At 31.4% G+C, this 25,400-nt stretch overlaps 1 protein-coding gene across 1 annotated transcript; it reads right to left on the minus strand.

Moving 5' to 3' along the window:
- Window positions 1–3,796: 3,796 nt before the first annotated feature.
- LOC127257377 (uncharacterized) lies at window positions 3,797–11,730 on the minus strand. Its single transcript, XM_051283767.1, has 5 exons — window positions 11,414–11,730; window positions 11,219–11,347; window positions 10,924–11,091; window positions 5,207–5,512; window positions 3,797–4,124 (listed from the first exon to the last, which is right to left on the minus strand). Exons 1-5 carry the CDS (start codon window positions 11,723–11,725, stop codon window positions 3,984–3,986), a joined length of 1,056 nt encoding a protein of 351 aa, XP_051139724.1. The 5' UTR covers window positions 11,726–11,730; the 3' UTR covers window positions 3,797–3,983.
- Between the last annotated feature and the right edge of the window lie 13,670 nt (window positions 11,731–25,400).

A 25,400-nucleotide genomic window follows, 5' to 3' on the forward strand; every position in this document is an offset into this window, starting at 1 on the left:
TCATTTATAATTTTCTTGTCCTCTCTCATATTTTCTCTGTTGGACTTAATTTCTCAGTCTTCTATAGTCCATTTTATTTCAATCTAGGTATGTTTTACTATATTTTTCTTTCTCTTTTTTTGATTTCTTTCACTAAGTTACATATTTCTTACAATTTTCTATTTATTTACTATCGATCATTTCAAAATGCATTTGTTGTCTTAACTTGGTGCATTGTAGATCATTTAAAGAATGTAGTTTTCTATTAATTTACTTTGGAAAATTGTATCAAATAGGCGTTCATCTATGTGTTTTGTGTGATGTTCATAGAATATTTTTTGTGTCTGACTGCAGTTTCCAAAAATAGATAGGCTGGGAGAATAAATATTTGCTTCTCTAAACTTTTTGTTAATTATACCAATCAACTCAAAATTCAGGAAGGGTTTGTTTAACTGTTTTATTATTTATTTCTTTTTCCTCTATGTGATGTTTCTTAGGTGAATAACGGTGGATGTTTTGAATGGAAAATTGGTGTTATATGTGATATTTTGGAGAAAATTTGAAATATTAAATAGTAAAAACCAAGTAAAAAATACATAAGTAAACAAAAGTTTGTATCTATCTACATATGTGACTATTGAATATATAGGGTTGACAATCCAAAATAAATTAATATGGGTATAATATATTAGAGAAAACAAGATAAATTTACTTGTTTATTGCAGTCTTGTTTGTTTTTTTTATTGTCAATAGTAGGTTTCTTGTTCATTTTTTTCAGGTCCCTTATTGTGTATATTTATCATCATTTGTGGTGAATATATTGATTGGCTTTCTCTATATCCATTGGATGAGTTGAGAAGTTATTTATCGGAGTATATTGTCCATTTGCTAGATTAGTTTAGGCTAGGTTAATCGATTATTGTAAGTGGTTTCAGATATTAAATAGCTAAATGGAAGTGCAGTTAAGTAGATGAATTTGGTGTTTTGGTTTTTCAAAGAGAAAAATACGCCGATGAAAAAGACAATAGTCCACGGTACTTTAACGACAAATTTGGTATAGTCAATTAGTATAGGAAATTCATGTTTGGCATTGGGTTTTTCCCAAATTGGAAGTGTTTTGACATCAATTTCATATCATAATGAACTTTTATATATTTTAAGGTTGTGTTATTCTTAGTTCATTTCCATGTTAATCTTATTTCGGATGTATTTATTTTTGTAAAGATTACATATATACGGCTTCAATGGCGTCAATATGTCATTATGGTAGAGAAAGTGTCGTTAAGATATCAAGAAGCGAAAAAAATCCAGGAAGAAAGTATTTCAAGTGCGAGCCTTGTGACAATTGGTTTGCTTGGGCAGACATTGAGGTTTGAAACCCAAATCACAGTTTTTATGCGAATAATGAAAGATATCTTACACTGGAAAGGGTAGTGCAACTTTAGCACACCCATGTACAAGTAATGAAAGTTGGTATTCATGTTCATGCAGCAAGAAGAAACATCGAATGGAGGAAATCTCCATGTTATATTACATGATGGTATTGAATAATGCATGAATAATTTGTGTTGTAGAAAAGTACTCTATTGCGTTGTTTGTGATTCCCTATGCTTACTTTTGGGGAATACTTTCGTAGTTGTGTATGTAATCAAGAAACCTACTAGTTGTGTATGTAATTTAGACTCGTCTTACTGTGTTAATATTGATGTTATTATTGTCGTGATATTATTGAAGCTACTATCATTATTGTTGTTATCATTGCATTTGTTTAGAAGTTAATCTAGACTATTTTCAATTCATTTCATGTGGGAATGACTGCTCCTTAAGTCGTTGTTTCAATAGTTATGTTTACCAATAGCACGTATAGGAGATGCATTCTCTGCACTCAAAGTGTTCATGTTTGCAGGGAGTTTACAAACTACCTCAATGGTTGTTTTTTTATATTCGATTTAGGTGCACGCCCTTATTCTTCCTCTTATCAAATACTATGCTGCTTAAAAAACTGTGATCTTATTGCCGAAGTTAAACTGTAAGGGCAAGAACAAGTGTAAATTTAGAAGATATGCTTCGGTTAATAAACTGTTACCAAGTTATTTTGCACATTTTCTTAGTGTTTAAATAATGAGGGTGGGTTTCAAAGATTTGCATTGTTTTGAAATTTTTTGTCCAGTTGAATATTATCGGCTGCCTCATTAATGGAGAGCGAAGAAGACGAATTTAATCTTTGCGATGAGGAGGCTTATTTTTGGTCAGTCAATAAGAATGAGGATAAGTAGAGGCGCTTGAGGCAGCAATGGTTACTTCAACAAGATCTCATGAACATTCAGTGGCTTCGAGATTCACTCCCTCAAATATCTTAGTATGAAATCACGACTACAACGACATAAAGGAACTACGTCTACCGAGATAGGAAAGGGAGACATATGGAGATCTAGATAGATTACTTGTGCAATACATCTCATTACTTGTGCAATACATCTCATGAGCTGGTGCTAGGCCATCCGAGGTTGAATAGTAATTAAATGGATTAAATAGACTAATCATGTCAATAATATGCACATTCATTTTCGGAAGCTCCACTGAAAGAATTTTAGAGTTAAATGTGTTTGCTCTGGAGTAATTAGAGGATAGGGGACCCCGTGGGAAGTCTCTCAGGGTGCATAGTGGAAGGACTCGTGTTGACCTGTGGGGCCAGTCTACAATCCCGACATGCTCGACTTTTCATGACTTGTGGTCCGGGGTGTCACAGTTGGTATCATAGCCGACCTGCTCGTTGACCGGATTGGTGACGGGTCTAACAGTTGATCCTTGGGGTGCAATGTGGACGTTGTATTGTTAAGTGTGACAGGTTGTAATACCCCCGGAGTTGGGCCAGTTCTAGGTCAACTCCCGTGGATGAACTAGTGCCAGACCATCCGAGGTTGAATAGTAATTAAATGGATTGAATAGACTACTCATGTCAATAATGTGCACATTTCTTTTCGGAAGCTTTATTGAAAGAACTCTATAATTAAGCGTGCTTGCTCTGGAGTAATTTGAGGATGAGTGACCCATTTGAAAGTCTCTCAGGGTGCGGGTGAGTGTAGACAGAAACGTGCTGTAAGGAGTCGTATTGACCTGTGGGGCCAGTCTACAATCCCGACACGCCCGGCTTTGCGTGGCTTGCGAGTCGGGGTGTCACACGGTGTTTTCGCATGCGTCGGGGTGTCTTCAGTAAAATTTATCGATTGTGTATAAGAATAATTCATATTTCACAACACGTAGTGTTTGTACGAGTATGATGAGTTTTTCACCCTTTATAAACAACAATATTTACGAGATTCATTGGACTATATGCATTGCCGGTGAGATGCGTGTCCTGTTGCTTCGAGAGGCAGTATAACGGCCGATACGGATATCCAACATTTATCTTGGAGGCTGCTTCTTCCAAGGACCAATGGATCTGACATGCACTTTTCGTATGCCTGCTACAAACAACGGCGTTACAGTTTTAGATCATTCCCCATTATTCAATAATTACATAGATGGCACAACACCTCCAGTGGAATAAAGGTCAATGGAACACACTATAACCTCTCATATTGCTTGACAGATGGAATATATTATAGGCACACTATATTCATGTAGGTGGTGAGGAATCTTGTAATCGCCAATGAGTGAGCTTTCACGATGTTGCAAGAAGCATATTGTAAAGACATTGAACGGGCTTTTGGTGTTTTGCAACATAAATGGCACATGTTGTAAAGAATAATAAGCCTTTCAATTGAAAAAGAATTTTTGATGCAATTAAAATAAATGTTTGAAATAATATCCGAACAAATATTAATTTTTCATTTAACACGCAGAACCTAAAACTTTCCACAAACAAACCCTTAAAATGAGACGATTGTGCTTTTAAAATACACCAAAAACATCGAAAGTGCACCACACTACGTGGATAAGGTCTGAAGATCATCGTCTTCCTTGTGTGTGCATTATTAATGCATATTTTGTTTTAGAATGGCCTAGTATTTTATCAAACCTATGTCCTTCAACCATGGCACCATCTCTGTCAAGCCTTCTTTCAAACTTCTAGGGTTATAATCCAACTCAGCCTTAGCCTTCTCACAACTATATGCCCATTGATGCCGGGAGATGTCGACTGCCTGCTCATTCCACAATTTATCAATTACAGAAAAAAAAACATGAAAAATGTAGTATTTTCAATGATATGTTGTTGTGTTAATTTAATGTTGGAGAATGCATCCTTACATTGTTAAAATGCTTGACCATTCACAAGAGACATCTAACTCCATATACTATAAATATCTTTTCTTACGGAAAAAAAAGCGTGGAGAACCATAAAAAGAAATTTATCATTTACCAAAGGACCAGGTACCACAAGCTTAACTATCCAACATCGGCAACGGTTACAATGTTGATTAAATATAATCAGCATAATTCTTATAGTACAAGAATATATACCGAACAAAACATTAGATATAAATTTACAACATACATATAAAATATACTTCCCAGTACATAATAATACTTTATACATCATGTGATGTATGTTATATTATCATATGTTATCTATACTATTTTAATATATTAATAAAAGCAATCACCATGATGCTTATAAATTCTCAATCAACGCCCTAACCAAAGCGATCGAACATATAAAATTTTTATATAAATTCATCTATAGAAAATTATAGTATCCGAGAAATTCGATATCGCTATTATTATAATAAGTTAGTATTTAAAATATTCAAAAAATCATTACTCTTAATTATATTTATATATACAATTCAACACAATATTATTAATTTATTTTTATATTATTAACACACTTGTCCATAATTACCGTCGAAAGTGCTTCAAACTAAAAGTATCAAACAAATACACTCATAATCATAACTACTCTTCTGTTAATTTTTCCTAGCTCCTACCCCGAAAAAGAGATAGAAACAACCCTATAAATTTTGTTTATTTCAAATAAAAACTATTAATGTTCATACTGCATATATTCCAACAAAAATAGTTATATCTTTTTATAAAATATAGTATCAAAATACTATTTAAATGAAAAATTAAATATAAAAAACTCAAACTAAAATCAAAACCAAACAAACCCTAGTTGAGACCATCTAAGCTAGATTTAACTAAACTCATTAATCTAAATATGTAACTTGTTACTACTCCAGAGAATCAAGATATATATAAATATGATATATAAATTCCATACCTGGGGAGTGACCAGTGGATGCTTTTGGCTTATGAACTTGCAAAAGAAAATGCAAATCCATCCATAAACTGCAAGCACAAAGATTGGGATTCTGAACTGAGGTTTTTGTGTATGAGTGATCTCTGCAGCTATGTCGAAAACATCTTTGATGGATGCATTCTCCCCCGAGAGAAGATACCGTTCGCCTAATCGACCCTTGGTCATTGCTGCAACGTGCCCTCGCGCAACATCGTCTACATGGGAGAACGAAAATGCCTTCTCTTGACCAACATAACCCGGCAATCGCCCATTAAATCGCTCGACCAGCTGCACATTGATGTAAGTTTAAGAATAATATAATGATACTGAGAGTCTTTGCAAGATTCACTTTTTTTTATATAGAGTTTGAGGCCTATTATAATGGAAATAATGCAATAATGAACGAGATAAACAATGCAAAGACACAAAATTTAGTTACATATTGAGGTATGTCTAAAAAGTTGTCTAATCAGTAATATTACTATATTTGGACATTAGCATACACATACAGTAAAATAAGAATATAATTTGTTTGCGTATATATATGGTAGCAACTTAGGCTAACAATTGGCCAATGCCAACAATATACTAATTTCATCACTAAGCTCCACGCTTTATGTGATATCCCCGGAGTTGACCAATTCTAAGTCAAATCTTATGCATAAATGAACTTATGTTATATTATTTGAGATTGAATAAAGATTAAGTGAATTGAAAATATATACATTCTTTTTCAAGAATCCTACAGAAATAACTCTAAAGTTAAGTGGACTTATAGTAATTTGAGAATGATTGACCCTTGAAAAGTCTATCAGGGTGCACATGAGTGAGAATAAAAGTGCACTGGAAAGACATGTGACCAGCCTAATCCCGACATGCCCGGTTTGTGTGGCTTACATGCCGGAGTGTTTCAGTTGGTATCAAAGCCAACCTACAATAGTTTATAGTTGTTGATTGAATTGTTGAGAAACCTAGCTAGTAGTTGATAGATCATTGGGGTGCAACGCGGACGTTGTATTCTTAAGTGAGAGAGGATGTGATACCCTGGAATTTGGTTAGTTTTAAATCAATGTTCATATTTGGATGAGTCAGTGCTAGTCCATTCGAGGTTGAATAAGCTATTTATGTCAACAATGTATACATTCTTTTTTGGAAGTTATATTAAAAGAACTGTAAAGTTAAGCATATATGCCCTAAAGTAATTTGAAAATGCGCATGAATGATAAAAAAAACTCGCTAAAAGGACTTGTGTTAATCTATGGGTCAATCTAATCCTGATATGCTCGATCTGTATGACCTATGGGCCGGGTGTTTCACTTTTATGCTTTGAATTCAATAAAGTCAACTAGGTTTGGTTTGGATGTGTCGTTGAAATAATCCTATACTAGCCTCTACTGAATTATCCACTTTGACTCAATGTAGATATGTTCAAGCTCGTGATTAAAACTTAAACGAAGCCATTAGGTAGAAATGTTATGGTATAATTCGTAGGTTTATTTATGCTTTTTTATTTTAATTTTTAATATTCATCAATAGTTTTGTTCAAAAAAATTATATCATATCAAATATTTGTTTTCATTTAAAATATTCATAAAAATATTACACTAAAAATGCATTTTAAATCAATATTTTACTATTCACAAACTAACAAAGCAAAATTTCAAAATACTTCCAAATATGTCTTAAATGCATTGCATTTTGTAACCGTTTTGAAATTCATAGTAAGGTTAAACTATCTTAGGATTAATATGGATGAAAGCATTTGATCTTAATCAATTTAAAGTTAGTTATTTTAAATTCATTATTTTCATTTAAGTAAGTGAATTTCAAATCAATAAATTTTGTTGTAATTTTTTTAAAATTTCCTTACTCTCTCCTCTCCGTCCCATAATTAAGTATCAATTTGTTTTTTACACGTAATTTTAGAAATATTAGTATTATATTGGGATATAGTAAAAATAAAGTAGAAATGACGAAAATAACCTTACTAGTATGGTGTGATATAAAGGTAATGACATTTGTGTAATATATTGTAAGTTGTAAGGATATTTGTAATGTTAGGTAGATAGTACAATTACTAAAAAAAATGGATATTTTTTTATGGGACTAAAATAAAAAAAATGGATACTTTATTATGGGACGGATGAAGTATTTTCATTTCAAGTACAAAAAAATAATTTTCACTATATCACAGAGTTCATCGCCAAGATTAATTATGCAATAATTTTCCATTTGAATAACTGGATTTGTTCTTTTACAATTTCAAAATCAAATTAAATATTATTTATTCCGCATAATTTTTAATAAAAAAATATATATTTTTTTCTCACAAATTTATTATAGCAAATATTATTTAAATAAAAATTCAAATCACCATTTCATTTCAAATCAATTTCAAAACACAACCAAACAAATTATTAAAAGTAAAACAACAACAGGATAATCTTCTCCTTTATTTTTAATAAACTTAAACTTTACTCGTTAGAACTAATTTATATTTGTGTTTACTTTTAAGATTTTGATTTTGAATAGTAAAATTTTGAATTAAAATAATTATTTGATGTGATATATATAAATATCTAATATGATATTTTGTATGTAAAATTAAATTTTAGTTGATATAATAAATAAAAAATTGATATTTGATTTCATATTTTTTGGGAAAAAATTAGAATAGTAAAATGTTACAAGTAAATACACTCTATTATGATTAATAAGATATTTTATGAAATCATTAAATTGTGTTCATTTTAATTAAATTATGAATAATAAAAAAATTATATTGGTGTATAAATAAGGCATGTCAAAATGGGTATTTTGACGTTAATCTTCTAAAATTTATTTTTAAAAATTTATTTAATACTTTATAAATACTTATCTACTTTTGTTCCAATTATTAATTCTAATTCGAAAATTTTAAATTTTCATGTACACATATTGTTCTTTTTTCCTTTATGTTTCATTTTTTTTTATTATAAAATTATTCTAAACAAAAAGTAAGATAAAATAGTATTCCCTCAATCGTTTAAATCTATTCTCAATTTTCTTTTTTTGATTGTTCATCCAAATTTATTTCCGTTTATCTTTTTAGTAAAAAAATACCATTTTTCTTTACAAAAAAAAGTAAAAATTTTTATTATTACATATTTTTCTTAAAATCCGTGCCCAGTCAAATAAACACACAATTGGATAACGGAGGGAGTATATATATATATATTAAAAATTAACCTAAAAATGGCATTACAAGTAAACAATTGTGGGGTTTCTTTTTATTGGTAATTTACATCATTTTTTTTTCACAAAATATCATATTAAATGCTCTCTATTTTTATTATTTCATTTTAAAAAAATTCAAAAACATATGACTATATTTGCACATATACTTTAAGAACTTTTACACTATTCATTTGTAGTAACATATATATATATATAATTCTTAGATTTAAATAACTATTGCTTTCACTTAATAACACATCAAATATTAATTTTTTTTTGGAATAAATAAAAAAAATTCCAAAGTTTATATATAGAAGGAATCCATATCTAAACAAAGATCTTTGACCAAAACTATAAAAATATCGTTGAAAAGAAAATGAAAAAAAATGAATGATTGATAAAAATAAATAAATAAATAAAATAAAGATTACAAAGTATCTAATTTTAAAAAATACAGAAAAATAATTGAAATTAAAAAAATTAAAAATATAATATCATTGTACATTTTAATTTCAAAACAATCATACTATTAATTGTTATTGTATTTATTGACACACAAATTAAAAATACTATCAATAAAATAAAATTCATATACATCAAAGGAAGTAATATATAATTAATTTGAAATCAAATGAAATTGTTTAATGGCATAAAAGTATTTTTGTAACATTAATAACATCATGTATGTGTATTAACTATTAACTAATCTAGATCACTTTCCAATATATCTAATATTAATACTATATAACTTCAAATTTATTTTAAGCTTCCTCCATTTATATACTCCCTTCGTCCAGCTAGAAAATATATATATTTTTATTTTGGGACGTCCAATTACAAAGTAAATATTTCATTAAATTACTCACTTTTTTCCACAAATACCTTTACTTTTATATCACATCATTACTTTTACACCAAAAAGTAAAGACAAAAATGTCATTTTACTTTTTTTAACTACCATATATATAATTAAAATATTATTATTTTTTAAACACGTGCCAAAAGTAATGTTTACTTTATATGCGGACGGAAGGAGTATAAATCACATTATAATCATTAAAAAATTATTCCATCAAATTTGACCATTAAGAAAATATGAACATTGTCACTCTACCACCGAAACACACACATATATATACTTGTAATTTAAGTATCTTAAATAGTTATATAGAATTAAAATAATTCATATAATTTTTTATTTTTTTATTAGTGTTTTAACAAATGCCCACAACTTTTTATGCACAAATTTAGGAATGCCATACATAATTTTAACTAATAATACTAAATTAAAGTATACAATAAATTACATATAGTATGATCATTTATGTTTAAATTAATATATATAGATAGATAATTAAGGGTAACGCTAGATACAATGTGTAGATTGTACATAACAATAATTGTTATTAATTAGTCATAAAAAAATTGTTATTAAATAAATTTGGTTAGCTTTAAATTGCTTAAAATTTCAATATACAAATTAGGATTAATTGCTGAATAAGTCACAAATCTAGTCAAACCTGAGCTATGAGATTCGTAGTCTTGTTTACTATTTTTGTCCGTCTCAAAACAATAGTCTTATTTCCATAAATAACCATATCACTATATAATTACCCTTACTTTTTCATTATTATTATACAATTGTCACTATCTTTTACACTAATACACTTACAAGGGCAAAAATATTTTTTACCTATACTTTTTACCCACTATCAATATAATATCAATATTTCTTAAATCCCGTACCCAACACAATCAAGACTATAGTTCCGGAACGGAGAGAGTATATATTTAATGGGTGTTGATGAAACCGTGTTTAAAAATGCATTTTTTTAAAATTTTTTTAATATTATATTAAAAATTATGTTAATTTAAAAATATAAAATTAGATACCTAGTTTTTTCATACACTATACTTACACTTGTTTACATTCAAATCCATATATATATATAATATTCTATTTCAATTACTTGATTTAGACGATATAATAAATAAGTTGTATTATTTTTTCATAATTATAAATTTATTCTTATTTGAAATTATTCTATATACTAAAAAGGAAAGTGTGTGTTTAATAATTACCCGTGAGGAGTTATATCGAATAAATAGAAAGCCCCCAAAAAAATGATGTGAATAGAGAATTGAAAAATTTTAAGAAAATTAACTTTTTTATTTTTTAATAAAATTGATCCCTGAAAAAATCCCTTAGACCAAACAGATCTAACTTAAAATTATATAATAACAAAAAAATTTCGGCCAGACCTAATACACTACAAACCAGGCCCGACAGGCCAGTCACACTAAACGAACCTGAGGCGTCAGGGGTTTGAACCCATGAACCTTACAGTCACACGTCCAACCCCCACGCTATCAGGCCATCCCTTACCGGACAATATATTTCATATATTTGATGTGTGTGTTTTTGATATATGAAGTGAAAGAAAGCAAGCAATATATATATATATATATATATATAGATTTACCCAATTGGCTACTGTATTTCCACTGGTGAGGTTGCCGACGCCATAGATGAGTCCTGGATAAAGCAGCACCATGGCCACTCCTTCCTCTCTTGCAGCCTCCAATGCTATCTCATCTGCCATAGCTTTCGATCTCTCGTATTCACTACAAAAGTACTTCCCAGAGTGCATCTAACAATATTATATAATATATATAATTAATTCCCAGATCCATTTATATAAATTAAAAAAAAATTAATTAAACAGTACGCAATGTGTGTCTTCAATTAATATATAGATCCTACAGATCATTATCGACCTGAGTCTCGTCGGCGACGTGGCCGTCGGTGAAGCCGAGCGCGAAAAACGACGACGTATAGATGATCTTCTCCACTGTCTTTGTCTCCTTGTACGCCCTCACAACATTCCTCAACCCTCCAACGTTCACCTAATTAATTAAATAATTAATAATAAAAATAAGTAATAACTTCATGGAGTTGGGTATGGAGCGTACAGCCATGAATCCGGAGGGACGAGGAATCCAGGACTCTACAATGGCAGCCACGTGGAAGATGACGTGGCAGCCGGAACAGGCCTTTTTGAGCGACGCATAGTCGGTGACGTCGCCGACCACAAGCTCGAAATTACTATAAGCAGGCGAAACGACGTCGTCGTGGCCGCGGCTGCGGGGTAGTACTGTGATGTCGAAACCCTTCACTGAGTAGCCTTGACGGAGAAGCTCGCCGCAAATTCTCGAGCCCAGGAAACCGGAAGCGCCGGTCACCAGAGCCACCTTCTTCTTCCTCTTGTTGTCCTCCATGCTCATTCTCTAAGGCCTCAACCTAAGGTTGAACTCAATAATTAACTAATTTTATAATGTACCATACCCACTATTTTATTTTTATTTTTACCTTTTTTACCTTATTTAAATCTTTGACCACATGGTATGTGTTCATTTTGCACCACCGCCGCAAATTAGGCTAGACAAGACAAATTACACTAAATAAATTATATGTGGCAGGTGGATCTGAAAGAGTTTGAAATTTAAAACCATGACCAGATCATCACAAGTTGACTTCTTATGCCACGAAATCATGTATTACTTTTGTTTCAAGAACTCGTTGCCTATAACAAAATTAATTTTAAATAAAAAATTACTTAATTAATTATTATTCAAATTTAATGTTAAAATTATCAATAATATCATTTAAATTTATATTAAAATATCATGCTAACCATATGCTGCTCTGTTCTTTCAATTATATTGTTGAATTGTAATTTCCCAGAAAAAATAATAAAAAACATAATATTTTATACAAATGTCAAAATACTCATTACAAAAAATAAAAAATCATTACAAAAAGTAAGTTAAATATTCAATCTAAAATAATATATTTTATATTTTTGACACATTTCTTGTATCATTCATAAAAAAAAATCACTTCATCCAAAAATGTTGCATAAATGGAGGCATGTATTCTTCAATCATATTTCTATGATTAAATTTTTTTAAAAAAAAATTATTCAATTATATAATATTATCATAATTTATAAATTAATATTTTGAAATTTAATGTAATATTATTTATATATTATAAATAATAAAATTAAATACTCCCTCTGTCCCTGCCATGGTTTTTTGTGTGTTAATATTTGAATATTATTTATTATATCAATACGCAGTAAAAATAAAGAGAAAATGACAAAAATACTTTTATTAGTCTCTTATAATACAAATACAATGATATTTTTCCGAGTAAATTATTCAAATATAAAGATATTTTTAATGTTAAGTACAACGACGCAAAAATCGAATGATAACATTCTTGTGGGATGGAGAGAATAATTATTATATATTTTATAATATTATAAAAGTAATAAATTGAAGGTGATAATACTTAAAAAAAAAAAAAAGTTAAAAATAAAATTAATATAACTAGGATAGGAATAAGAGATCCAAAATATAATAAAATAAAATAAAAATTCGATTAGAAAACATATTCTGAAATTAAATTAAATGCGTAGCACCAACCCCTCTTCGCCTTGAAACAGGTCTTGTAAGGCACTGACGTGACTTGTCCACTTTCTATATTTGGTAGCTTTAATTAAGAGATGGAAATGAGTTTGGGTAGATCCGGACACCTTGATTCAACCTATATTTAATGAATTTCAGCAGCATGCTGTATTAATATTTAATGAATTTCAGCAGCATGCTGTATTAATAGAAGCGATTAGATTGATTGATTTTATAATTTTATGTGTCATAATAATTGAGAATAATTTAAGTATTGTCTAAAAGTTGATTTTACGATTTTTTAATTTAAAAAATCAATAACTTTAATATCATATGTTATATTTGAAAATAAGAATAAATCCATAATGAAAAGTCCATATACTAAATTTTAACCAAAAGATTTACAATAAAAGCAATAGATATTGGTGACAATAAAATTTGCTCCCGACAAGTCAACAATATGATTTATTATTTAAAATTATACATAAATTATATGAGGTGAGAAATATCCAAATATTATGTTATTAGTACGGCACGATGATGATATATATTTTTTATCAATAAATCATTATATATGCAATTATTTGGAGTTTATTATTTTTTAAAATAATACGATTGATTACAAAAATCACATCTCAATTTAAGGATCTATGTTTAGAAAAATAAATTACAATTATTTACGAATATATATGTTATATAACACACCTAAAATAATATTTCTTACCATATTTTTTTACAATGATCTTATTATATTTCCATTAACTAGGCGCAGCACCATGCGGACAACACATCGCAGCACACAGTGTTAGTACAGACAACACACCATATGTATTCATATAATACAAATACAACACATAAATTAACAGCACATGCTATAGTCTTATACAACAAAAAAATAGTTGATTTTAGCACACCACATACAGTTATACAACACACTTGTAATTATAAACCAACCATACAAATACAACATATGAACTAACAGCACATGCTGTAGTCTTGTACAACACAAATAATAGTTGACTTCAGCATACCACATACTGTTATACAATACACTTATAATTATAAACCAACAACACGTCTTTACTATACAACATGTGTTGTGTATGATAAGACTGTATGCTGTTTATATATATTACGGGTGCTGATTTGAAAATTAGCAAGGTACTGAATTTTTCAAATCAGCACCCTAACTATTTGCCATTAACTAATATTCTTTCCATATAACACATGTAGTTTACAAATTTTGGGGTAGCTTCAACAATTAAAAAAATAAAACAAAATAAAAAAAAAATTAAATAAAAATTAATGTAATTTACTTCTCCCTCCCTCACCACCCATCTACGACCCAAAATCTCTTCGCCAATTTTTCATTCGAAAAACTCTCCCGACGCACCATCGGCAAGAAGTCGTCGGGTTCGACCTCCCCCACGCCGTCATCATTGATTCGAACACCACCACCGTGACTAGTTCATTTTCGACCTGATTCATCACTAAATTCTTATGTCCCTCTCATTGTTTCTAATCTCTATAGCAGACCATCAATAGCGAAAAAGATAGTAGATCCTGAGGCTTTAAAACCCTTCCGAATCGTTTTCAACAAGATATCGCCGGAATTTTCAGCCCCCACGCCATCGGCCATTGATTCAAACTGTTTTTTAGTTTCCATAACTGGATCTATTTATCATTTTAGTCCTGTAACTGGAGGCTCTTTAAAAATAGTCCCGTAAATGAATTTTTTTTACATTTAGTTCTCAAACGCCGGAAATGCCTGCGTGGCATGTCGGAGGATACATGTTCGCCACGTTAGCGTCACCTAGCGGACAAGTGGATAATTTTTAATTTTTATTTTATTTTTAAAAATAAAAATATAAAAATAAAATGTAATAATATAAAAAATAAAATATAAATTAAAAAAAAGTAAAAAATAAAAAATAAAAATAATTCACGTGTCAACTAGGTGGCGGTGACCTGGCGGACATGTGTCATCCGACGTGCCACGTAGGCATTTTCGGCGCCTGATGACTAAATATGCAAAAATTTTCACTTACGGGACCATTTTAGGACAACTTCTAGTTAACGGACTAAAATGATAAGGGAGTCCAATTACGTGATTAAAAAAAATAGTTTACCCTTAAGGTTTGTATTTTGAAAACCCTCGATGATGTATATTGTGCAACCAGAATGTGCATATTTTGAAAAAAAAAAAAAAACTCTCGATATTGTATATTGTGTATTCTGAAGACCCATATTTTCAAATTCCTGATTATTTATATTATGAGCACCCTGAACGTGCATATTTATGAATTTTGAACTTGGCATAATTAATAAAACCAAAGATAATTTATGTTTCATTGATAGTGCATCAATGCACACCATCTTGAAGTATAAGAAATATTTCATCAACCTGAAATTTAGAAGAATCCATGTTAATACCATATGTGGTAGTGTGAAATTGATTGAAGGCTCAAAAAGAGTAATAATATTTCTTTCAAAATGAGTAAAATTTGACAATCCAAATGCACTATTTGTTTAGCAAATCTCAAAGAAAATTGCCGAGCTTTAATGATATTCTCATAAATTGTATTATATTGAGACATCGAATGATGCAAATATTCGTTGATGGACAGAAATATGTACTGAAAAAATTATACTACATTCATTATTTTTTGAGTTATAGTACATAGCTGAATACATTTACAATATATCTGGTATACCAAAACTCTACAGATTTTACAATTTATCACAATCGGCTTGGGCATCATGGTAAAATTATAATGAGATGAATTTTATTGAAAATATCCATGACCATATTTTGAAAAATCAAAGAATATTAAATACAAATGAGTTGAAATGTATTATCTACTCACAAGGAAAATTATTAATTAAGCCATCAATAACAAAAGTGAGACATGAATCCACAACATTTTAAGAACTAATGCAAGGTAATATATGTGGACTTGTAGATCCACAATACAGACCATTTTTGATAATTTTTTGTACTTATCGATTCATTTACTCGATGGTAGCATGTATTTTTATTATCCATTTGCGATGTTGCTTGCTTAAATAATTAAATTATGAGTACAGTTTTATGATAACCGAATGAAGAAAATTTATCTTGATAATATTGTGAATTTTCATCCAAGATATTTAATGATTATTGCATGTCTATTGGAATTGATATTGAACATTATGTAACTTATCTACGTACTCAAAATGGTCTATATGAATCATTTATAAAGAGATTACAAATAACTTCTAAACCAATGTTGATGAAATCTAAACTTCCTGTATTAGCTTGGGGACATGCAATTTGACATTCAACAACATTAATAAAACTCAAATTAACAAGCTATCATATCTGCTCCTTAATATAATTAGTGTTTAATAAAAAAACTCAATATTTCACCATTGCCAGTTTTTGGGTGCGCGGTTTATGTGCCGATAACACCTTCCCAAAGCACAAAAATGGGTCTCCAATAGAGATTGAAGATATGTTTGGGTATGAATCACTATCTATTATCAAATATCTTGAACCTTAATTGATGATTCTTGTAAGATTTATTTTGTTAATTGTTATTTTGACGAGTCATATTTCCCAATATTATGGGAGAGATTGATCAACTGAGAAAGGATATTAATTGAAAATTACTATTTGGTTTCATTGATCATCGAACAAATCAAAGTGACTTAGAAGTGCAAAGAATTATGCATTTGCAACGAATTGCAAATCAGCTAGCTGATATTTTTTGTGATGCCGGTAGAGCCACTAAATTATATATAGCTGCAGAAAATGCACCTGCTAAAAATTTTTCCACTTAAGTAAAATACAAAGTTCTAATGTATCAAATCCACGCGTGAAGCGTGACAAACTTGTGTTTAAAAGATGAAAATTCTCGAAAAAAAAGAGGAACAAATGAAAAAATTGGGGAATTAAATATAATCAAAATCCTCATAAAATAGTAGTAATATAAATCAATTTTTTGAAGAAGTTGATTATGATAAAATTTGTCACGAAGAGAATGAAGTTGTTAAAAATTTAATAAATTATATTACTATCTGAAAACATTGGAACCAAAAGAACGTAATTATAGATAATGCTTTTGCGTATAATGTAGCACTTGATTTAATGAAAAATGACGAGGATCCTGAACCTAAATCAATTAATGAGTGTCAGAAAAGAAATGATTGACCAAAATAGAAAGATGTGATACACTCTGAATTAAATTCATTGGAAAAATAAAAAATTTTCGGACCCATTCTACAAAACTCTAAAGATGTTAAGCATGTTGGCTATAAATGAGTATTTGATTGAAAGCAAAATGAGAACAATGAGATTGCAAGATATAAAACAAGACTTATAGTCTAAGGTTTTTCACAAAGACCTAGAATTAATTTAATGACACTTATTCTCAATAATGGATGGAATAACATTTTATTATCTTGTTAGTTTGATAGTTCATGAAAATTTGAATATGCGTCTAATAGACGTTATACCTATTTATATGACTCATTAGATACTGATATCTATATGAAAATACCTGAACGATTCGATATGCCCGAAACATATAAATCAAAGCCAAAAGAATGTTATTCTATTAAATTACAAAAGTCTTTGTATGATCTCAAATAATCTAGTCGTATGTGGTATAATCGTTTCAGTTAATTTTATTGAAAGAGTGATGTGCCAATGATTTTGTCCCCCCATGTGTGTTTTTCTTTTAAAGAACAATGGAAGAAAATTTGTGATAATAGTTGTTTATGTGGATGATTTGAATTTAATTGGAACCCCTGAAGATGTCCAATAAGCTATCAAATATTTAGAAAGGGAATTTCAAATAGAGGATTTTGGGAAAACAAAATTTTGCCTTGGTATACAAATTGAACATTTGGAAAATATAATTTTGATCCTTCAATCTGCATTTACCCGGAAGGTATTAAAACGATTTGCAATGGATAAAATACATTCATTAAGTACTCCAATGGTCGTTAGAACTCTCAATCCTATTAAGGATCATTTTAGAGTGAAAGAAGAGAATGAAAAAATATTTGTTCTTGAAGTACCATATTAAGTACTATTGGCGTACTAATGTATCCGGCTAACAATACAAGATCAGATATAACATTTGCTTTAAATTTATTAGCAGGATTTAGTGCAATGCCAATACAACGACAATGTGAAGGAATTAAACATATTTTTTTCTCTAAGAAACAGTTGATCTCGATTTATTATATTCAAAGAATTCTAAACATGAATCAATTGGATATGCAGATGTTGGACATCTTTTTTATCCGCATAAAGCTAAGTCTCAGATAGATTATATATTTACTTGTGATGTTACTGTGATATCTTGGAGATCCACTAAACAAACGTTAACCGACGTATCTTTAAATCATGTTGAAATAATAAGCAATTCATGAGGCTAGTCGAGAGTGTGTTTGACTAAGATCAATGAGTCACCGCATTTTACAAAATTGTGACTTGAGATTTGAAAATGATAATCCTCCTACTATTTTACACTAAGATAATATAACTTGTATAATTCCACTGAAAGAAGAATATATTAAAGGAGATAGGACGAAATATATTTCACTAAAAAATTTCTTTCCACATTAACTTCAGAAAAATGTTGATGTGCAATAGATTCCATCGGATGAAAATTTAACAAATTTATTGACTAAGACTTTACCAAACGTAACGTCCAAAAAATTGATGAAGAATGCATCGGCTATAAAATTTGAAGTGAAGGTCACATCCAAGGAAATATTTTTTTTAATACATAAAGTACGTACTCGTTATCCCTCATTAAAATTTTTGTCCAATTAAATTTTTTCTTAATAAAATTTTAATAACACGTATTCATTGCATCAGTCACATCTAAACGGGAGTATTATAACACATAACATTATAGATGTCACTTACATCAAAATATGCCTTTATCATTTGATAATGATATGTAATGATTAATCATATAAAATATTGCCTATTTAAATAGGCTTTCTTAAAATAAAATGTGTATACATTTTATTATCCCATAATTCACTCTTCCCATTAAGGTCATACAAACACAAACGATTTTCATAGTCCTTCCCACCTTCTTTTACTTTTCCTTCGTTTCTATCAATAATACACACAGGTTTATATATATATATATAATATCTATCCATACATCTTATTATTATATTAGTATTTATTTTTATATATTACATATATTTATAGAGGGTGGGCATATAATTTTTATCTTTTTTAATATAATATATTTATAGTATGGTGGTTATAAATTTTATTTTTAAAAAATAATACATATTAATAATGAATGACCCACATAAATAATGTTATTTAAAATATATATATACAAATTCATATTAATCTCACAAAATTCACGTTAAATGTATTTACTATATGCTTATTTATTTACCTATTATTAGTATTAATATTATTTTTATTATAATAGTGGATGGAGTCTATATAAAAATTTTATTTTTTAAAACTATTATACTTCCTCCGACTCATTGAAAGGTTACCATTTTTTATTTTCGTTCGTCCTAAAACAAGGTTACTATTTTCTAATTTAGTAATTGTATTATCTACTTAACATAATAAATACTCTTTCAACTTACAATATATTACACAAATACCATTACTTTTATATTACACCGTACTAATAGGGGTATTTTTGTCTTTTTTTTAATTATAATTCAATATAATACTAATATTAAAAAATCTACTTGCAAAAAGCAAACACCACCGTTCCAATGGGACAGAGAAAATATATATTTATAATGAACGGAATCTAGATAAATTTTATTCAATCGATTTTCTTTTATTTTTGGGCAATATAATCGAGGACAATAAATGTCATACAGACATTCGGAATCATCTTTTAACTTCTTCAAAAGTCACTCTTCATACGATAATACGAATTTGTCCACAAATATTTAATTTAAATGGAATTTGACCAAGCAAAGTGGGTTCATAATTATAATTCTTTTTATACGTAATATTTCTATTTAATTTCGAGGTCAGAGTGTAACAACAGTACCTCAACTTGTCTCATATGTTGTCAAACTCTTGTAGATTAAGTGGTAAGACATTCCTCACTTGTATCGGTGTTAAAAAAAATAATTTAATTATTAATATGGATAAAATAGATAAAAGAAGTAATGAGGTTAAAAATCATTATAACCGATGCTCCAATATAAAGTATATCAAGTTGTAATAATTTTATTATTATGAATATCACACGACAATCGAAATTTCAAGTATAAATTCATGAAATGCTTCATGCATTGCACTAAGCACGGCTCCATCTATATCTCAAGCCCAATTGTACTTCTTCACAGTATAAAACCCAACTCCTTTATAATTATGCTGCAAATAAAATCCATCTGGTCTCACTAACCATATACAGTCACCCGATTTATCGCATTCATCTTGCCACCAGTTGGAATTGAAAACTTCGAAAGCCCGTTGCTTCGATCCCCAATAAAAATGGCAGAAGAATAGCGTTCTCCGGAAAAAGTGATCGCAAAATGACCAGTGCCAATTGTTTGAATGATATCCGAGATCGTCATCACCGGAAGCACAGCGATACCTTATGTTTTTAAGATCTTTTGTTTCGATTCTTATCCATACAGTATGTTTTTTAGTAAAAGAACAACAGTCTATCGGTTTCGAAAACCCTAAAGAAAGTAATATGAAAATTACTAATGTGTTTTTGGTTAATATAAAGGCAACCATATTATTGTATTATTTGTTGCAAAGAGATATGGATATATGCTATTAACAAGGGCTTTGATTCCCAATAAGTGAAGTTAGAATATGTTATTTATAACTCAAAAAAATATTTTAATGAATGTAATTAGTAATTCGATTATTGCAGGCGTTATTAATTAAATATGTAATGATATTTATTTAACTATATGTAATGATTATGGAACACTTGTTGGGATTGTTGACATGATTATTATGTATTATAGAAATATTCCTATAAATGGTAGTTATTTATTTAGTGACTATAAATTTTAAAGTAACGAGATATTTATATAGATGATATTATTTTATAAATTTCAATTAAATATAAAAATAGTGTAAAAAAACTTAATTAATATTGTTAGAAATTTTGGAAAAAATAATGAAACTGTCTTATTGATCATCAAAATAAGAGGCCTATATATAGGTAATACAAAATCGACTCGACAAACTCAAATCTAAGTAATTTAATCTATAGATAAAACCAAATCTAAATTTAAATTATACTAAATCTAAAACCAAATATCTAAAATATCTCAACATCCCCCTCAAAGTCAAGATGTGGTAGTAGAGACCAACTTGAGTTTGTCCAAGAGTAATCGGAAACAGTCTGGAAGAAGAGATTTTGTGAAGATATCTGTTTTCTGATCTGCAGAGGATACTGGAACGAGATGAACTACTCCAATGACAACATGTTATCTAATGAAGTGACAGTCAAGCTCAATATGCTTGGTGCGCTCGTGGAAGGTATCATTATGGGCCATCTTCATAGCACTCTAACTATCACAATGAAGAGCTGTAGAAGATGGCTGAGGGGCACCAAGATCAGTGAGTAGCCGTCAAAGCCATAAAAGTTCTGAAGTAGAGTTAGTAAGAGCACGATGCTCTGACTCGGCACTCGAGCGAGAAACTAAAGTTTGCTTCTTGCTGCGCCAAGAAATGAGAGAATCACCCAGGAAGAAGTAGAAACCAGTGGTCGAGCGACGATCGGTGGGATCACCAGCCCAATCAGTATTAGAGTAACCGCTGAGAGTCAAGAACGGGTGAGAGGAGAAGTGTAAGCCATGTAGAAGAGTACCTTTCACATAACGAAGAATATGTAAGATGACAGAGTGGTGAGAGGTCCTCAGAGCTACCATGAACTGACTCACAATATGGACTGCATGAACGATATCTGGTCGAGTGACAGTCAAATAGATCAAGCTCCCAACAAGCTGACGGTAGAGAGTAGGATCATCAAGAAGAGAGCCATCATGAGGGGTAAGTCGAACGTCGTAGGCAAGTGGTGTGGATGCTACCTCACAGTATGTGAGACCAGCTCGAGCAAGAAGATCGGAGGCATACTTAGCCTGGGATAGAAAGAAACCATTGGGTTTAATCAGAGACTTCGAGCCCCAAAAAGTAACGAAGGGGACCTAAGCTCTTTATCTCAAACGGCTGGCTAAGATATGCTTGTAGATCAGAAATACCAGATGCATCATCTCCCGTGATGATCATATCATCAACATAAAACAAGAGTATAACTATCCCAGATGAAGAACGACGAAGAAATAAACCAGAGTCGTAAGCACATGTGGTAAAACCAAACTCCAATAGTGCAGCGCTGAATGTGGCATACCAAGCCCGATGAGCTTGCTTCAACCCATATAAAGCACGACGTAAGCGACAAACTTTTCTAGAAGACGAAAAACCTGGAGGAGGGGTCATATAAACTTCTTTAGAAAGTGTGCCATGTAAGAATACATTCTTGACATCTAGCTGAAGAAGGGACCACTGACGAACAACCGCAACGACAAGAAGACAACGAACAGTAGTGAGACGAGCAACGGGAGCAAAGGTCTCCTCACAGTCAATTCCATACTCTTGGGAATAACCTTAGGCCACCAGATGAGCCTTGTATCGCTCAATGAAACCATCAGAGTGTGTTTTGATTTTAGAAATCCACTTGCACCCAATAGGGGTTTTTCTAGAGGGAAAATCCACTAAATTCCAAGTGTGAGTCTTTTTCAAAGCCTGCAATTCCTCAGTCATAGCTTGTTGCCATAATGGATCAGCATTCGCCTCTCGAAAGGACCTAGGTTCATGTTAAGATAAAATGACAGAGTAATAATGGTAATCATTAATTTGAGAAGGAGGTTTACTTACACGAGTGGAGCGACAACAAGTAGGGAGAGGCGCAGGAGTAGACGTCGGCTCAGGAGGCGCAGACGGATTAACTTCAGGAGAAGGTGACAAGACAGATTAATAAATGAACTGTGGCGAAGAACATGAAGAGGTGTCTGGAAAGAGATCGGAGAGAGAAGACAAAAAGAATGGAGAAGATGAGTGAAACGGTGTGCTAAACCCGGATAAGGTGGAGAAATAGGTGCAATTCCAAAATGTGACATGATGAGATATGTGCAACCGATTAGAAATAGGATCCCAACATCTATAACCCTTGTGTTCGATGCCATAACCCAAGAAAATACATAAACAAGCTCGAGGTTGAAGCTTTGTCAACTCATGGGGAGGGAAGAGGACAAAGCACACACAACCAAATGGATGGAACAAACTATAATCAGGAGACTGACCAAATAGATGATCGAAGGGACTGACATCATGGAGGACTGACGAGGGTAACCGATTAATGCTGTAAATAGCTTTCAAGGCTGCTTCGTCCAAAAAACGATGAGGAAACTTAGCAGAAAGAAGGAGAGCACAAAGAATATCGAGAATGTGACGATGTTTGCGTTCTGCCTGCCCATTCTGTTGAGACGTATAAGGAAAGGAATGCTGTACCAAGGTACCCTGATTGGATAGAAACTGCAAAAATGATGACATATTGTACGCACAAGCATTATCAGTACGAAGGAATTTAATAGGACGGGAAAATTGAGTTTGAATAATCTGAGCAAATTGAGCATATATAGAGGGTAATTCAGAATGATTTTTCAAAAAATGAATCCAAGTAAATCGTGAAAAATCATCAACAAATATAACATAATACTGAAAACCACTGATGGACGCAACATGAGAAGGACCCCAAATGTCAGAATGGACTAAATAAAAAGGTTCAGTAGCAATAAATGAACTTAATGAAAATCTAAGAGCAGGTTGTTTGCCAAGTTTACAATCGACACAATTAAAAGACTTAAAACGACCTGGACCTAAAATACCTTTAGTATGAAGTGCCTGGAGCTTACTGGAAGACGCATGACCTAGACGAAGATGCCAATGAAGAATAAAGGAATCAGAGGTAAGAGCTGCAGAGCAGGGATATGTGCAGAAGGTATGAAGAGACTCAAGCTCAAATAATCGACCCGTTTTACGTCCCGTCCCGAGAAGTTGACCCGTCTGAGAATCCTGAACCTGCACACCACTAGAAGAGAATGTAACGGTAAGACCTTGTTCAACTAATTGACCAACATAGATAAGATTTAAAGTTAAGTCAGGGATGCAATATGTACCAGGAAGATATAGGGAAGGGGAGGACGTAAGATCGGTGTGAGTAATATGCATGGTAGTACATATTATGTATAGGTTGTAAATGGGAGACAAGAGACATAGATATGTCAAGTTATGAGGGTTAGACGTCATATGGTGACAAAAACCAGAATAAAAATACCAAGTAGATGTACCTGGAGTGGTAGACATAGCAGAATTGGTTTGTATAACCTGTTTGATGATGGTTTCTATATCGTGAGGATTGTAAGACGAATGCTGACTCTCATTAGTAGTAGCAGTTGTAATCGTAGAAGAAGCAGTCGAAGAAGACCCACTAGGCTCCCGAGGTTTGGGAGCAGAGCTACCGGAATGTCTAGGAGCAGAACTACCTGAACGCTGAGATCTAGTGGGACAGGCAGGAGCAATATGGCCACGCATACAACAAGATGACACTTAATCTTCGGACAGGTGGACCAAGTGTGATCAGGAGACTTGCAAACTCGACATCCAGTACGAGCAGATTGGGACTGGCGAGACACAGCTAAAGCAGAATCAAAACTCGGTGTCTTAGCCAATTGGAGACGGGTCTCCTCAAAAGTAATCTCCAGAATGGCAGCATCAAGAGTAGACAATAGATGTCGATGTAGGAGTGAGGCACGAACAACCTCATATTCAGGTCGAAGGGCCATCAAGAACTGAATAAGGTCAAGATGGTCCTGACTAATCTGTGACTGCCGGAGACGATAACGAATAGGCTGAACCTGAGCAAGAAAATAATTAACAGACTGACCAGGTTGCTGTCGAGCGGAGCTCAACGTCGTCCAAAGCTGATCATAATGAGCAAGACCTGTAGTTTGAAAATGAGTAGTGAGGAAATCCCATGCCTTCTTTCCAGTATCAAAAGAAGTCAATTGTACCTGCAGGTTGATGACTCCAAATATGAGCATATTCTCCGCTTGAAAAAACTATGTATTACTTGAATTTCTGTATAAAAACTATCACAATATCTTATTTATGGCATACTTTATTGATCTATCTTGCTTGGCATGATCCAAAATTGATTTGTTGAGATTATTAAGCGATAGCCGTTTCCGCTCACAAGCAACGACTTCACCGCTCAGGCCAGCGACCCAGACACCCACCGCAGCGGAGCGACGACAACTGGTTGCAATTAACCTCTAAGTGTTCAATCCGCAGCGGTACAACCATTCCACTACCAGCCAGCTTTGACAACTCCGCTCAGTTGCGCTGATGCCCTCCAACCATCTGGGTGAGCGAGGAAGATTTGTACCCTTACAAGTTGAAGCAAGT

The sequence above is a fragment of the Andrographis paniculata genome, unplaced genomic scaffold, assembly GCF_009805555.1.
Source record: "Andrographis paniculata isolate CXL003 unplaced genomic scaffold, ASM980555v1 Contig57END, whole genome shotgun sequence".
Taxonomy (NCBI): Eukaryota; Viridiplantae; Streptophyta; class Magnoliopsida; order Lamiales; family Acanthaceae; genus Andrographis; species Andrographis paniculata.